The following is a 16,509-nucleotide window of genomic DNA, read 5'->3' as shown; positions in this document are numbered from 1 at the left end:
TTGATTTGAATGCACTCTGCACTTCAATGTCTTCAGTGTTACTCTATGTAATTAAACTGGGACTCCCCATACATACATACATACATACATACATATGTACACTCACTGGTTACTTTATTAGGTAGAGCTGTTCAAATGCTTGCTATTGCTAACACAAATAGACAATCTTCCATCACCAGCACAGTGCTGGGGCGTGACGGCAGAAACACGGGTTTGACAGGTCCTGTCCAGCAATCCCCAGAAGGGTCTCTCTTATCTCTATGTTCCTCATCTTCCTCCTGATGCTGGCCACTGTCACTTATTACGGTACTCCTCTTACTCCTGATGCTGGTGCTGCGGTATGGAATGGTATGTTATCCTCCTCATCCCCTTCCTACTCCCCCTTCTCTTCTTCTCCTCTCAGATCTCCACTTTCCATCAGGCTACACAGGGTACCATAAAGCAAACAGGTGATGGGTATAAAGTTGTTCCGGCCGACCATTCCCAACTTACGTTTGTGACCTGCTCAAAGGGGGCTAGTACCTTGAGCAGCATCTCCATCTGCAGACACTGATTAATGGGAAAATAGGACAGCTGTGTGGTTGTACCATGGACTGCACCTCCATGCATCACACTGACCAAGTAACGCTGGAATCTGGATGACTGGCTTTTCTTCACACAGACAGGCAGGATGTGCAGGGTGAAGTTCAACCTAGTCACAGCGTCACACACGAGTCTATGCGTTGGCAACTTCTGTTGGAGCTGAATTTTGCTTAGTTCTTTAGAGGCAGTAGAGAATCAGCGGAAATAGCTGCAGATGGAGAGAGCCTGTCTTAGTAAGTCCTCCAACCTGGGGTATTTGTGGAGGAACTACTTCATCCCCAGGTTCACTACATGCGCAAAGCAAGACACGTATTATGTAGTTCGTGCACAGCGCTGCAAGTAGTGGTGCTCGGATACAATCACAAATTCAAGTGATCACTAATTCGACTCCACCCACTTACGAATTGACTTGTGATCACGATCAATAATAAAAACAGATATCTGACTCGAGTGGGGTTTTGAGTCGAATAACTGCATGTAATCACAAATCACGCATCGTGATTTGTAATTAAAAACCCGCCGACTTTAACAGTTAATAGCAAAGCCCCCTTTTATGCTAGAAACATAACACCAAATGTGCCAGCTATATTAAGGACAGTGGGAACCAGAGGACATTTTTTTTTTCAAAAAGACCTTTTAGTTTTTGAGAAAATCGATTTCTCTGGCAATGCATTTGCTTGAGATAGCCCTAGTGGCAGGCAGAGATGTGACGAACGGTTCCCGAACCGTACGCCGGCAAACATCTCCAAATCCCTGGGGCTCTTACTACTTCCTGGTCGCACTGACCCGGAGTAGTACGCCTGCGCTGCCTGGCGGAGCACGTCCTAGATCGCGCTCCTGTTTCTGGGCACTTTCTGCGCATGTGCGTGACGTCATGAATGACGTCACGCTCATGCGCAGAGAGTGCCCAGCAACAGGAGCGCGATCTAGGACGTGCTCCGCCGGGCAGCGCAGGCGTACTACTCCAGGTCAGTGCGACCAGGAAGTAGTAAGAGCTCCAGAGATGTTCGCCGGGCGAACAGTTCGTCACATCTCTAGTGGCAGGGCTGTTTAACCACATTTTCCACCTCTTCAGCCTTTTCGGAGGAGTCATACAGGCAAACAGAGGCGCTAGAAGGATAAAAAAATCACAAAAAATGTTGAAAATAGGAGGAAGCAATATCGCGATCGCGCGAAAAAAAAAAATCGTGTGCAACGCAAACAAAAAAAAATCACGATCGCGTGCAACGCGAACATTCGCACGAAAACGGCCACGCTATCAGTTAGCACTCTTTTGTGAATCAAGCCCTATGTGTGTTTTAACTGAAAGTTTTTTCACAAGGCACAGCTATGGAAAAAACGCATACCAACGCGTACTAACGCATACTAATTCACACTTATGCATACTGACGCATTAAGTGTAAAAGCAGCCTAAGGCCCCTTTTACACTTAATGCGTCGGTATGCGTTACTATGCGTATGTACGTGTTGGTATGCTTTTTTTCCATAGCTGTGCCTTGTGAAAAAACTTTCAGTTAAAACACGTATAGTAGGAACTGTGCCATAGGAAAACATGGGCAATCCTTTGAAAATTGGAAATAGATATCCAGGTGTGCTCATTTATTAGGTGCCCCCTTATTCACAGAATGGCAAGCAGGGATTATAACTTGGTGTCCTCTTTCCACGTAATCACAGTGCCCTCCATGCAGTACTGCTGTCAGTCTCTATGTGCCCAGTGGACTTGGTCCATGCAGCAGAGAGGCTGAAAGCATTAGTACATGGAGCGCATAGCGATAGCTGGTGGAAAGAGGACAGGTGAGATACGTGAAGCGACTCCTGCTGCCTGATTGTTTCATGGAGGGAGGGGTAAATGGCAAGGAATCTGGTGTGGGGGGGGGGGAGGGAATCGGACCCAGAGAGTGGTGGCTGGATAGTGTAATGGTTAAGGGCTCTGCCTCTGTCATGGGAGACCTGGGTTCCAATCTCGGCTCCTCCTGTTCAGTAAGCCAGCACCTATTCAGTAGGAAACCTTGGGCAAGACTCCCTAACACTGCTAATGCCTATAGAGCGTGCCCTAGTGGCTGCAGCTCTGGAGCTTTAAGTCCGCCAGGAGAAAAGCGCAATATAAATGTTCTGTGTTTGTGTGCTGTGTTTGTTAACTAATTAGTGTCGTTCAGGGGAGGGGCATAACATTGCTGCTATGGGGAGCCTGGTTTCTGAGCGCTAAGCGCCATGCACTGAAACCACCTGTTTTGCCACACATTCCATCCAGGTACCCTTTAAGAAAGGTGCAATAACATTTTAGACTCGAGTTTGAAAGGCCTATATTACACAACTTTGAGGATAACACTTATCTTCACTACTTCATGATACCAACATGGTGCTGCTAAAGAGATCTGGAGTTAAACCATCCTACCACAAACACATGTAGAACAAACCACCCTACCACAAACGCATGTAGAACAAACCACCCTACCACAAAAGCATGTAAAACAAACCACCCTACCACCAATACATGTAGAATAAACCACCCTACCACCAACACATGTAGAACAAACCACCCTACCACCAACGCATGTAGAACAAACCACTCTACCATCAATACTGTACATGTAGAACAAACCCTCCCACCACCAACGCATGTAGAACAAACCACCCCACCACCAACGCATGTAGAACGAACCACCCTACCACCAACGCATGTAGAACAAACCACCCTACCACCAACGCATGTAGAAAAAACCCTCACATCACCAACGCAAGTAGAACAAACCACCCTACCACCAACACATGTAGAACAAACCACCCTACCACAAACACATGTAGAACAAACCACCCTACCACCAACACATGTAGAACAAACCACCCTAGGCTACCACCAATAAATGTAGAACAAACCCCCCCACCATCAACACATGTAGAACAAACCACTCTACCACCAATACATGTAGAACAACCCCCCCCACCACCACCACCAACGCATGTAGAACAAACCACCCTACCACTAACGCATGTAGAACAAACCACCCTTGGCTACCACCGATACATGTAGAACAAACCCCCCACCACCACCAATGCATGTAGAACAAACCACCTCACCACCAACGCATGTAGAACAAACCATCCTACCACCAACACATGTAGAACAAACCACCCTACCACCAACACATGTAGAACTTTTATTAGTGAATAACGTGACTCACCTGAAGCAAACGTTGAGGGAAACTGTAGAATAGGTTCCTTCTGGTCCTTTAGCTGAAAAGATATAGTGAAATTGTAAACAACACAAATGTTTCTTAATTTAGAAATATGCCAGACTAGCTATGGGTGAGTTAGTTGAGATTAGTTTCTAGTTTTGTATTAATTTTTGCATTTGGTGGGGGCTTTCATCCACCAGGCCTCTAAACTCTCTCCAGGCCCTAGGCAGCTGCCTAGGTTTGCCTTGTGGATGATCCAGCTCTGTATGCCATAGTCTGTAACAGATGCACCTCAAATAAGAACTGCACCCACTGACATCATGTCATGTCCTTCACATTGCAGGATAAGATTATCAAGCAAGACGGTCTTCATTTCAGAATACTTTTTCACAAACATTATGAGATATGCAGATCTGAGATATGTTCCCGTGTGTTCGGAAAGGACTGGAGTGGGTATATCATGACATTGAAGGGCTGATATAGGGAGATGGTACAATACTTTAGCATAACCCATTCTGGAGATAAGCACAGTGTGTTGAGACAAGAGAAGAGAAGTAGAATGGAGGGAGGAAGGGTGGTAGAGGGTCAGAAATGATGACATGCATGAGCAGATAGATATAAGCGTAATATAGGCATAGTGGATAGCACTTTTGTATTATAGTGCCGAGTCCTTGGTTTGAACCTTGGGCAAGGCAAAATCTGCATGGAGTATCTATCTTCCTCGGGATTTCATTCAGATTCTTCTTATTCTCCTACAGCTCCTACATATGGTAGGGATTACATTTCGAGCTCCACTGAGGACAGTCAGTGACATGACTATGTGGGTGTCAGTTAAAAATGGCGCACAGTGCCAGGGGGATAAAAAGGGCGCCCCATAGACTTACATTATATAACGCTATTTAGCGTTATAAGTAGGGATGGGACGAATCCACAATTTCTTCGAATCCAAATCCGGATCCGAATCTAAAAAGGTTCTCGAATATCTCGAACCTTTCGAATCCCGAATCTAACGAATCCTGCACATAAAAATTGTGCGATCCGTGGTATAGTTGCCCGCAGTATAGGTACCCAGGCATAGGTAGCGAGGTAAAGGTGCCTTCAGTATAGCTAGCTAGGTATGGGTGCCTTCAATATTGGTAGCTTTCAGTATAGGTAGCAAGGTATAGGGGCCTTCAGTATAGGTAGCAGGGTTTATGGGCCTTCAGTATAGGTAGCAGGGTACATGGGCCTTCAGTATAGGTAGCAGGGTATATGGGCCTTCAGTATAGGTAGCAGGGTATATGGGCCTTCAGTATAGGTAGCAGGGTATATGGGCCTTCAGTATAGGTAGCAGGGTATATGGGCCTTCAGTATAGGTAGCAGGGTATATGGGCCTTCAGTATAGGTAGCAGGGTATATGGTCCTTCAGTATCGGTAGCAAGGTACATGTGCCTTCAGTATCGGTAGCAAGGTATAGGGGCCTTCAGTATAGGTAGCACAGTACATGTGCTTTCAGTATTGGTAGGTAACTAGGTATAGGGGCCTTCAGTATAGGTAGCAGGGTATATGTGCCTTCAGTATAGGTAGCAGGGTATATGTGCCTTCAATATAGGTAGGTAGCTAGGTATAGGGGCCTTCAGTATAGGTAGTAAGGTACATGTGCCTTCAGTGTAGGTAGGTAGGTAGGTAAAGGGACCTTCAGTATAGGTAGCAGGGTATAGGGCCTTAAGTATAGGTAGGTATGTAGGTAGGTAGGTATAGGGGCCTTTAGGTAGGTAGGTAGGTAAAGGGACCTTCAGTATAGGTAGCAGGGTATAGGGCCTTAAGTATAGGTAAGTATGTAGGTAGGCAGGTATAGGTGCCTTTAGGTAGGTAGGTACGTATAGGGGGCCTGTAGGTAGGTAGGTAGGTATAGTGGCCTGTAGGTAGGTATAGTGGCCTGTAGGTAGGTATAGGGGCCTTTAGGTAGGTATAGGGGCCTTTAGGTAGGTAGGTAGGTAGGTATAGGGGCCTTTAGGTAGGTAGGTAGGTACGTATAGGGGGCCTTTAGGTAGGTATAGGGGGCCTTTAGGTAGGTGGGTATAGCGGCCTGTAGGTAGGTAGGTAGGTAGGTAGGTATAGCAGCCTGTAGGTAGGTAAGGATAGTGGCCGGTAGGTAGGTAGGTAGGTATAGTGGCCTGTAGGTAGGTATAGTTGCCTGTAGGTAGGTAGGTATAGTGTCCGGTAGGTAGGTAGGTATAGGTGCCTTTAGGTAGGTAGGTATGTATAGGGGGCCTGTAGGTAGGTGGGTAGGTAGGTAGGTATTGAGGCCTGTAGGTAGGTATAGTGGCCTGTAGGTAGGTAGGTATAGGGGCCATTAGGTAGGTAGGTAGGTAGGTAGGTATAGGGGCCTTTAGGTAGGTAGGTATAGGGGCCTTTAGGTAGGCAGGTAGGTGCGTATAGGGGGCCTTTAGGTAGGTATAGGGGCCTGTAGGTAAGTAGGTATAGCGGCCTGTAGGTAGGTAGGGATAGTGTTAGGTCGGTAGGTAGGTAGGTAGGTAGATAGAACCCCCCTCCCCCGCCAACCCCCCCACGGCCCCCTCCGTCCCCCGTGCCTCCTCCGCTCACCCCTGCATAATAATCTACTCACCTTTCCCGTGGAGCGCAGAGCGGCAGACCTCTTCGTTACTTCCCTGTTCCCTCTAGTGGCCGGACCGGCTCTTACTGATGACGTCATTGTAAGAGCCGGTCACTAGGGGGAACCAGGAAGTCGGCAAGAGGTCTGCCGCTCTGCGCTCCGCTATGGATAGGTGAGTGGATGCGGGCAGGGGGGGGCGAGCGGAAGAGGCGCGGGGGGGTCGGATGAGGTTGGAGGAGGACGAGTGCGAGCGGCGATGCGGCGTCGGGATTCGGCAGATTCGTATAGCGGAAAATGGCGTCGGGATTCGAATCCACGAATCTTGAATATTTCCTAATATTCGAGGGATTCGTGGATTCGCCGGATTCGTCGTCCCACCCCTAGTTATAAGTGTTAAAAAATGGCGCAGGCAGTGTGCCTTACACTTATAACGCTAAATAGCGTTATAAGTGGTCAAAAATGCAGCGGGGTCGGGGGAGGAGAGAGGCAGCGGGACGCTGGAGGGCATAGGCGTCAGGGGAGGATGTGTGCAGAAGCATACGTTACCTTGTCCCGGGCCGGCGATCGCTCCTTCCCTCCGCTCCTTCACTTCTTCCATTCGTTTACTGTAGTCCTGCAGCCGGCCAATCACCATGTGGCTTCAGTCTCCGCATGGTGATTGGCCGGCTGCAGGAATACAGCAAACGAATGGAAGGAGCAGAGGGAAGGAGCGATCGCCAGCCCAGGACAAGGTAACGTATGCCTCTGCACAGGGCTGGCGCTACCATAGAGGCAAAGGAGGCAGCTGCCCCAGGGCCCCAGAGCTTGTAGGGGCCCCCAGTGGCTACAAGAGGAAAACATTTTTTTTCAAATCGGCCTTACAGTTTTTGAGAAAATCGATTTTAAAGTTTCAAAGGAAAAAAAATACACATTTAAAAACCTGCCGACTTTAATGGTTAATAGCAAATCCACCTTAAATGCTAGAAACCCTAAATTTGCAGGATATGTTAAGGAGATCATTAGGAATAAGAGGAAAAAACAATTTTTCAATAAGACCATATAGTTTTTGAGAAAATTGATTTTAAAGTTTCAAAGGAAAAAAGTTTACTTTTAAATGCGGTAAATGTCACGTTTAGTAGCAAACCAAATGGTAGTGTAATTTTACATGCATCAATCGAAAGCGCAATAAATTTCCTGATGGGGTTTCCAGGGGGTCTATACGCAGCCGCAGCGCTTTGGTCAGGGATCGCTATATAGCCGCAATATGGCTATATGAAGATCCCTGGCATTTTTACCTATTTTCCCATTTATTTATTTTTATGTTTAGAGTGTGGGAATTTTTTTTTTTTTTTAATTATGTGGTGTCCCCCCTCCTGAAACTTTTTAACCCCTTGTCCCCCATGCAGGCTGGGATAGCCAGAATGTGGAGCTCCGACCGATTGGGACTTCACACCCTGACTATACCAGCTGCAAAAAAGGTCCCCTAATGCTGATTTTTGTTCCAGGGTATATGTTGGGGGGGGGGGCAGGTTTATTTTGCCCTGGGGCCCCATTGTTGCTTAAATCGGCTCTGCCTCTGCATACATCCGCTGCCTATGCCCTCTAGTGTCCCGCTGCCTCTCTCCCCCAGCCCCCCCCTGCTTACACTAGCAGCCCCCGCTGCCTACACTAGCAGCCCCCGCTGCCTGCACTACCGACCCCAGCCCCCTGCATGGTTTTTCATGGCGCACTGCTCTGCAAAACGGTAAATAGCGTTTTATTTATCGGCAGAACAGTGCGCCATTTTTCTCCCTGCACCATTTTCAGATGGACCCAACTATGTGATCTGTAAAGCAGTAGTGGGTCAAAATTTTGCACATCCGAAATTTCAAATCAAAATTCGGAGTTCTGCATCGTAATCGTGATGGGAAATTTGAAAGAAAATCGTAATTAATTTCGTATGTAATAGTAATATTTCATAATTTCTTGAAATTTTTGCATAATTTTTTGCAGCATTTAGTAGTTAATAGCATAGCCCCCATACATGGTATTGCTACCGAAATTGCTACATAGGTTAAGGAGAACAGTGGGTACAAGTCAACGAAAATAATTTTTCAAAAAGACCTTGTAGTTTTTGAGAAAATCGATTTTAAAAATGAATAGAAAAATTGTTTTTAAACTGTCATTTTTAAAAAAAATTAGCTTTGCTAATCTCTGCCAAAATTGGCATGAAATCACATGAAAATGACGCAACTCTTTATGCAAATTTACCAATCACTTTACAAAATCAATTGCATTTACAAATTGTAGTTACATATAGGTGTAATTGTGAAAATGTACACACATTTTTGCATAATGTTAGGAAACGCGGAAGAGCCGCCGCCATGAGCCAGCGGCGGGCGGCTCTTTCCCCGCGCAGGGTTGCTGCACACGGAGAGGCAGCCGCCTCTCAGCACGAGGCGGCTGTCTCCGTGCGGACACACGTGGAGAGCGGGGAAACCGCCGCGTCTGACGCGGCGGTTGGTCCGCATATCCCCGCTGCGGAGACACCGCAGAGCGGGGCTGCTGTGGCTGGGACTCGTAGTCCCTCTGTGGGTAGAGTGACGCGCGCGCGCGCACTCAGGCAAAAGTTTTATGGTAATCAGGAGGGAGTCAGCTGATCAGGCTGGTCAGCTGACTCTAACTCCAGTCCTCATTGGTCCAGCACTTAGGGTGGTGCTGGGGGGACATCTGGCTATATATACTGCTGGCTGTTCACTTGCTCCTTGTCTGGCGTTGCGATCACATATGTGGGAGCACCCAGATCCGTAGTCAGATCCGCAAGTGTGCCGTGACCAGCTGGAGCTGTAATCCTACACTTAGCTAGATTATTTGATAGCTAAAGTACTAGTTTGATTGTGATTATCTGTTTTGACCTATTGCCTGCCTTGACTATCCTCCTGAACTCTGATCTTGCACCTCGATATTTCTGATACTCTGTTGCCGAACCCCGGCTCCAGGGGAGGACTGGCCCAGGGGGACGGGGGGCAATTGCCCCCCGGGCTGCCCGAATCTTAAGTAATTAGGGCCGGCCGCTGCTATACGCAGCGGCCGCAGACATACCACAGGTGACAGGTTCGCAGTGGGGATCGCAACCTCGCGCGATATTTCCCGGCAAGTTGAAGTATCCAATCAGAGAAGGGGCTGAGGCGGCCGGCCGTGGTGTGCCCTTGTGCGTGGCTGCGCCTGCGGTGGATGTGAGCGGCACAAGGACACAAATAGCTTAGGTCCTCTCCGGCCAGGTGGGTTGACCCTGCTTGACTCCGCCCCCCGCCTGGAGCCATTGTCGCCCACAACCTGCTGCTGTACCTGCGGTGTCATCGGAGTGAGCTGTCTCACTCTTCAGCTTTCTGTGCTGGGGGGGCTGGGGGCCTGGAGCTGTGGCTACGAGTGGCTGGCTGGAGGAGTCAGACACAGTCCTCCCCTGTGCTGCTGTGCCTGAGGTGTCGTCGGAGTGAGCTCTCTCACTCTTCAGCTTTCTGTGCTGGGGGGGCTGGGGGCCTGGAGCTGCGGCTACGAGTGGCTGGCTGGCTGTCCTGGCTGGAGGAGTCGGACACTCTGGGGGCTGGGAGTCGGAGATGCCACCTATAGCTGCTTGCTGCTGTGGAGGAGGAGGAGGTGTAGGACTGAGGAGACAGGAGGATAGAGGAGGTCGGGTCCAGGTCGCCAGAGGAGAAGGTGGTTTTTATAAATTTTGTTTCTGTACTTCATCTCCCTTCTTGTCACTGAGTTACTCACACTTTGCTGCCTGCCTGCTACTGCTGTCAAATTCAATTCTCTGCCCAGGCCAGTGCCCTCTGAGTTTTTTTTTGTGTGATAATCATCCCCATTCTGACCCTGGCCTGAGGGGGAACGTTTTTTCTTCTTGTGGTGTGAGGGGGGAGGAAGGCAGTTAGGCACTGTCAAACAGGTAGTTGGAGGGGGGGGGGAGTAGGTGTCAGACAAGTAGTTTGTATGGTGGGTGGGCAGGAGTGGGGTTAGGCATCACCAGGTAGGTAGGTTTGTGTGTGTGTGTGTGTGTGTGGGGGGGGGGGGGTTGTTTAAAGGAGTTATCAGGCATTTTTATTGAGATAAGTGCTACTTACCCGGGGCTTCGTCCAGCCCCACGCTCCCAGCATGTCCCTCGCCGCAGCTCTGCAGTCAGCCATTCGCTGCCGCTGCCTCCCAGTCCCCGGCGATGGCACCAGTCCAGGTTAGGCATCAGGTACATTGTGTGTGTGTGTGTGTGTGTGTGTGTGTGTGTGTGTGTGTGAAGATTTGCACACAAGAAATATATGGCTTTGGGCTGGGGATGCCGTGAAACGGGCCTCTAGTTTGTGTTGTCCCCCCAGGCTAAAAGGTCCCAGTCCTCCCCTGGCCTGAACTAAAGTCTACCTCATGTGAGTGAAATTTTTTAATAAAGATATTGTTTTTAAATGGAATTAAGCTATTTGAGGCTGAAAATGGGAACTCTCTATTTCATCAAGCCCTGTACCATGTATATGGGATAACTAAAAAATGTTGATGGGATATTTACCAATCGATGGTGCACATGGGATATCTTATGTGAACTTGTGGTTTATGTGTATGCATATCCATTTTTGTTTTGCGCTTCAACACATTTGTATATTCTTGAAAGGCTGCCATTACTGACAAGAGTGCGTAGGAGTTGTTGCGCTTTGATACAAGAAATATATACATTTTGATGCACGTACTATGGTCACTGTGCTTTTTTCTTTTTCATAACAAGATATTTCATTTTTTTTGTAACTCCACAGATATTAAACAAAGGCAGAATCCTGAGAGTTGGACGACAGGAGAGACATCAAGGGCAGTTCATTGTGGCTATGCTGCTGCAGATAACACCAGAGCTCGTCCCATCCTTCCGCTTCCTAGCATACTACGTGATAACAACTGCAGCAGGGCGAGAAATTGTGGCAGACTCTGTATGGATAGATGTGGCAGACACCTGCGCAGGAACGGTAAAAATATAATGGATGGCAGTTAGGCATGTGTTTGGTGTATCTGGGTTGTATTACACAGTTATAACGTTATTTTAGTTGAAAAAAAGACACACGTCCATCAGGTTTAACCAGAAAACATGGTACCACATGTCACAGGAGCCCTAGTGGTCGGAACGCGAAATGCTTTTCAAACGGTGCCAGCGAACTCTGGTCGCAGTCAATGAGTAGGAACCGTTGGGAATTGGCCGCAGACAAACCAGAAGGGAGCCTGTGGGGTACGGTAATTACAACTTACACACGATTTCAGGGTATAACTGCCACCACCACTGGCATGGGCCAATGGACCCGACTGACTGACTAGTCCTGCGAATAAAAAAACGGTTAAATACACTCTATTCTGTCTAGATATCAACAATAGTAGTAGCGTCTCTCCAGAGACCTGGGATCAGTTTCTGTGTATGGCTGAAAAGCAGGGTAGCGGAACAGTGAATGACTTTAATAAAGTCTTTTATTCACGGCAATATAAATAATTAATATATACAGAAAATTATTAAAATCAACAATTATTGAGACATGAGATAACACAGTAGGAAAATAAAGAAAGGGAGAAAAAATACTTAGTTTCTGGAAAGATGTCCTTTAGTGGGAAGAATCAAAGTTCCTTGGTAAAGTCCTTTGTTTCAGCTCAATTTAAAATCCAAGCAAAATGTAAAATGTCCTTTGCTTCAGTTCAGACAAGATGGCCGATCAATATGGCCGCTAGCCATGTGTCCTAGCCCCAGACAGCTCTTATACAGATGGAATGTGGAGGACTGAGGGCCCGCCTGCCGGCCATGTGCTTTTGATGAAGCTGGTTTGGGGGTGTGGCAATGCCGGCCCCCTCTGAGTTACCACCCAATGACAGTTCATTCCCTCTGAGAGATTTTAGGGCTAAACTTATAAAGTGCCGTAACTCATGAACGATACATGTCATATTTAGGGGGATAGCAGATTCATACTTGTCGGAAAATACCGATTAATATGACATCAGACATGGCTAGGGCAGCGGGTCAGGTTCCTGAGAAGATTCATACCGCAATAACCGGACAGGCTATGGCGATGAATTTCCTATCAGCACGTTGGGCAGACTTTAACGAATAAGACTATATGAATTTTATAGCTGTGCGATATACGGTCTCCATTTAATAGGTAAGAAACCCTATCCCACAGGTTTTCATATCTGCCTGGTAGGTGCCGCTCTGGCTGCTTTGTCATGGCCCCCTGGAGAGCCAGTTTCCTTTCTCTTTTCATGGGGCCTGGCTGTGGGGAAAAGGAGCTGGTCCCTGCAGGGAATCTGGCCACGTGCGAAATTCCTGAGGGGTGAGGCATTCCTGAGGGGTGAGGCATTCCTGAGGGGTGAGGGGAATGCTTTGCTCACAGGGAAACAGATCTCTGGATTAAAAAACACAAAAGTGTCGTTTTCTGATCGCTTGCACGACTGCACAGATCCGACAGGGAGCGATCAGGAAATCGACTGTGAATTCTCTAGATTCACCTGCGTTTCTCACGGCTGTTCCGTGACACCACATCAGCCTGCACACGCACATATCCCTGTTGATCCAGAGGAAGGCGAAAAAGCCAATTTTAAGGCTTGGACCAATTAACCCTGAAAGGGAAAAAGTTCCTTCCCGACTCTAAATCGCAATCAGATAAAATTCCTGGATCAACACCGATGGGAATTATCAAGTAATTATTGCTATGGATATCCCTAAATGCAAGGAAAACATAATTTGCGATAACGTTTTCCTGACGATTCAGGCGTTTTCCCGAATGTACAGTGCTTCCGATTAGTGATTTTTTTTTTTATATAAAACTTTATTATACTTACCCTGTGTCCTTCTTCCATCCGTAGCCCCGCCCCTTAAGGAAGAGGTCATAGGACCAATCTTCTCTAGGACCAATCAGAGAAGCGCCTGTGGCCATTTCCTTTAGGGGTGGAGCTACGGACGGAAGAATTAAATCAAGTATTTAAAGTGTTATTTAAAGTGCAATGCTCTCTGCCCCCCCAAGCGCTGCATAATCTCTTTGATAAGCGATTTTATACTTTGCATTGAGTGCTCAAAATGCTGCATGTCCTCCAATAGCGACTACCCCTAATCGCAATCACACTAATGGGTTCCACCTCACTCACTTATATTGGCAAATTATTTTGGGGAATTGCCACCGATCGCTGGCGAGCCCAAAATGCTGCCAAAAACGCCATAGTGGGTTCCAGTCCTTAGTGTGTTTTTTTAATAGCAAAAACCTTTTTTTCCTCATGCGGAGATTATGTCTCCTACTAGTCCTCTGCATAAGCCTAGGGACAAAAAGCTCATCTAAATATATCGCTAAGATCAGTGGCATAGCTAAGAAGCTGTGGGCCCCAATGCAAGTTTTACATTGGGGCCCCCCAAGCACTCTATACATAACAATTGATACGGCGCACCAAAATCTGCCAATGGCAACTACAGTGTCAGAGGTGCCAGCAGGGAATGGGGAGCACTTTGTTAATGATTACCACTATTCAAAGTATCTATAGAAGTGATTATTATGAGCACAGGACCAATAGAGAGCTAATACTGAAGTTGAGGGAGGGCCCTTCTGACCCAAGGGCCCCAATGTGGTCGCAACCTCTGCAACCCCTATTGCTACGACCCTGTCTAAAATGCTTGTGCTTAACACATACAGTAAAGTTACATGCAATAAATCATGTATTCAATACCTCCATTTACATGCAAATGATCCCATATTGCACTATCCCTATAGGACACACAAGAGGAGGCGGACACACTGTACTATTGTAACTGATGCTGCAAGTCCTATTGGATAGAAATGCCAATTGCTTGTTGCATATGCTTGCTAGAACAACCTAGGTTGCTTTGAAATAGCAGATTACAGTTCCTTGCTGGCCAGCAAACTCACGTGTCCATAAGGTGCTTTAAACGAAACATCCCAGGTTCCACCATCCATATCCGTATCCACGGGCATTGTGGAGGGATAACTGCAGTTTGGTTTGGCGTGTAGATTTCTGTCACCCTTGCGGATAAAATCACACTGCTCAGCCGCCTGGTTATGTTCAACTAGATGCGGGCGTCCCCGCGCTTTATGGGGCTATGCTGAGCCAGTGCATAGATTAGTCACTCCTCCGCTCCAGCCGACACTTCAAATCGCCGCGCTTGCTATGTTCATCTCTGTCTTGTAGTGATGGGTCGTTCGCGAACGAGCCGGCTCAAAGAGCCGGCTCTTTGCTGTGAACGACAAGAGCCGGCTCTCAGTTTTAAAAGAGCCGATGCCTCAGCCGCCCCACACAGCTCTGATTTGCTATGTAATAAAGGGCGCTGAGGCATGCTGGGAGATGTAGTCCTCCTCTTGCAGCTTGTAGGAGTGTATGGGGCGGAGCAGAGCAGTAGCAGGAGGGATTGCCCCAGTCAGCGAAGCAGTCTGGAGTTGTCAGGGAGACGGGGGCGGGGCTTTCACTCCGATTCTGAGTGGTCACTGTCCAGCGATATTTAATGAAGAGCCGATTGAGAGCCGTAAGAGCCGGCTCTTTAATGGGAGCCGATTCAGAAGAGCCGATTCTCTAAAAAGAGCAGGAATTCCCATCACTACTGTCTTGCGCAATACTCTCTTGGGACGGTGGCCCCTCAGGAACAAAGTTAGTTGACGCGATTCATCACTTCCTAGTGATTTCTTCAGGACATAAAACGCTGGCACCATCTAATGGACTCTTTTATACTTGCATTTTGACTTTTCACTTCAGTAAATGGCAAACTTATTGTAATGAATAATCCTGCGTAGCATCGCCATCTTGTGGACTATTTATATATTGCATGCTTTTTATATATATGGCAAATTTTGACTTCGTTACTTTTATTCAACCAGCAAGCAATTTTTTGATGGGAAGTGACATAGGTGTCTCTCAAAAGATAATAAGACGATGTACAAGAGGAATTATTGTGGAAAAAAAAATTTCTCAGCTTTTATTTACATTTGAGCAAAAAGTGTCCAGTCCAAAATTATTCATACCCTTATCAGTAATCAATAAAAAAAAGCCTTTATTGGCTATTACAGCAATCAAATACTTCCTATAAATGCAAACCAGCTTTTCGCATGTCTTCATGGGTATTTTTGCCCATTCGTCGTTAGCAATGATCTCCAAATCTTTCAGGCTGGAGGGTCTTCTTGCCATCACCTTGATCTTAGCTCCCTCCACAAATTCGCAATTGGATTCAAGTCAGGACTCTGGCTGGGCCACTCCAAAACGTTAATGTGTTGCCTGTTGTCTGTTCATTTCTTCACAACTTTTGCTGTTTGTTTTGGGTCATTGTCATACTGAAATGTCCACCTGTGCCCAAGGCCAAGTTTCTCTTCAGACTGCCTGATGTTGTCATTGAGAATCCCCATGTATTGACCTTTTTTCATGCTGCTATTTACTGTGATTAGTTTCCCTGGTCCATTGACTGAAAAACATCCAGAAAGCATTAGGTTCCCATCACCATGTTTGACAGTGGGATGGTGTTCTTTGGGTTGAAGGCTTCTCCTTTTTTACGCCAAATGAAGGAAACATCATTGTGACCAAACAATTCAATATTTGTTTCATCTGGCCATAACACAGAAGATCAGAAGTCTTCTTCTTTGTCCAGATGAGCATTTGCAAAGGCCAAGCAAGCTTTTGTGTGCCTTATCTGAAGAAGTGGTGTCCTCCTTGGTCTGTATCCGTGGAACCCAGCAGTGTGCAGTGTCCGTTGGATTGTCTGCCTTGAGACATTGCCTACAGCAGCACCCAGATTCACCAGGATGGCCTTGATGGGGATCCTTGGATTCTTTTTCAGATCTCTCACTAGCCTCCTGGCCAACACAGGTGTCACTTTTGGCTTCCGGCCAGGTCTTCTGAGATTTTCCACAGTGCGGAACATCTTGTATTTTTTAATATTATTTATTAATACTTTTCACTGTAGCCACTGGAACTTGAAAACATTTAGAAATGGCATTGTACCCTTGTGAGCAGCCACAATGCGCAGCTGCAGGTCCTCAGTGAGCTCCTTTGTCTTAGCCATGACTGTCCACAAATCAACTGCAGAGAGCTGCTGTTTTTCACCTGTTGAGTTGATTAAAACAGCTGTTGACAATTAATCAGGGTCATTATGATGCTTTAGAATAGCTTGGGCTATTTGGAATGGTATAGAACTTTGGCTTTT

At 47.0% G+C, this 16,509-nt stretch overlaps 1 protein-coding gene across 1 annotated transcript in view; it reads left to right on the top strand.

The window, feature by feature from the left end:
- LOC137562618 (A.superbus venom factor 1-like) overlaps positions 1–16,509 on the top strand; it is a 231,262-nt gene that overhangs the window by 74,995 nt on the left and 139,758 nt on the right. Inside the window, exon 13 of the mRNA XM_068274131.1 lies at positions 11,108–11,311. Within this exon, the coding sequence (XP_068130232.1) occupies positions 11,108–11,311 (204 nt within the window). The remainder of the gene's footprint in view (positions 1–11,107; positions 11,312–16,509) is intronic.

Source organism: Hyperolius riggenbachi, chromosome 3 (assembly GCF_040937935.1).
Source record: "Hyperolius riggenbachi isolate aHypRig1 chromosome 3, aHypRig1.pri, whole genome shotgun sequence".
NCBI classification, from domain to species: Eukaryota; Metazoa; Chordata; class Amphibia; order Anura; family Hyperoliidae; genus Hyperolius; species Hyperolius riggenbachi.
Note: the sequence above shows the minus strand (reverse complement) of the source record. Positions and strands in the feature narration are given on the sequence as shown.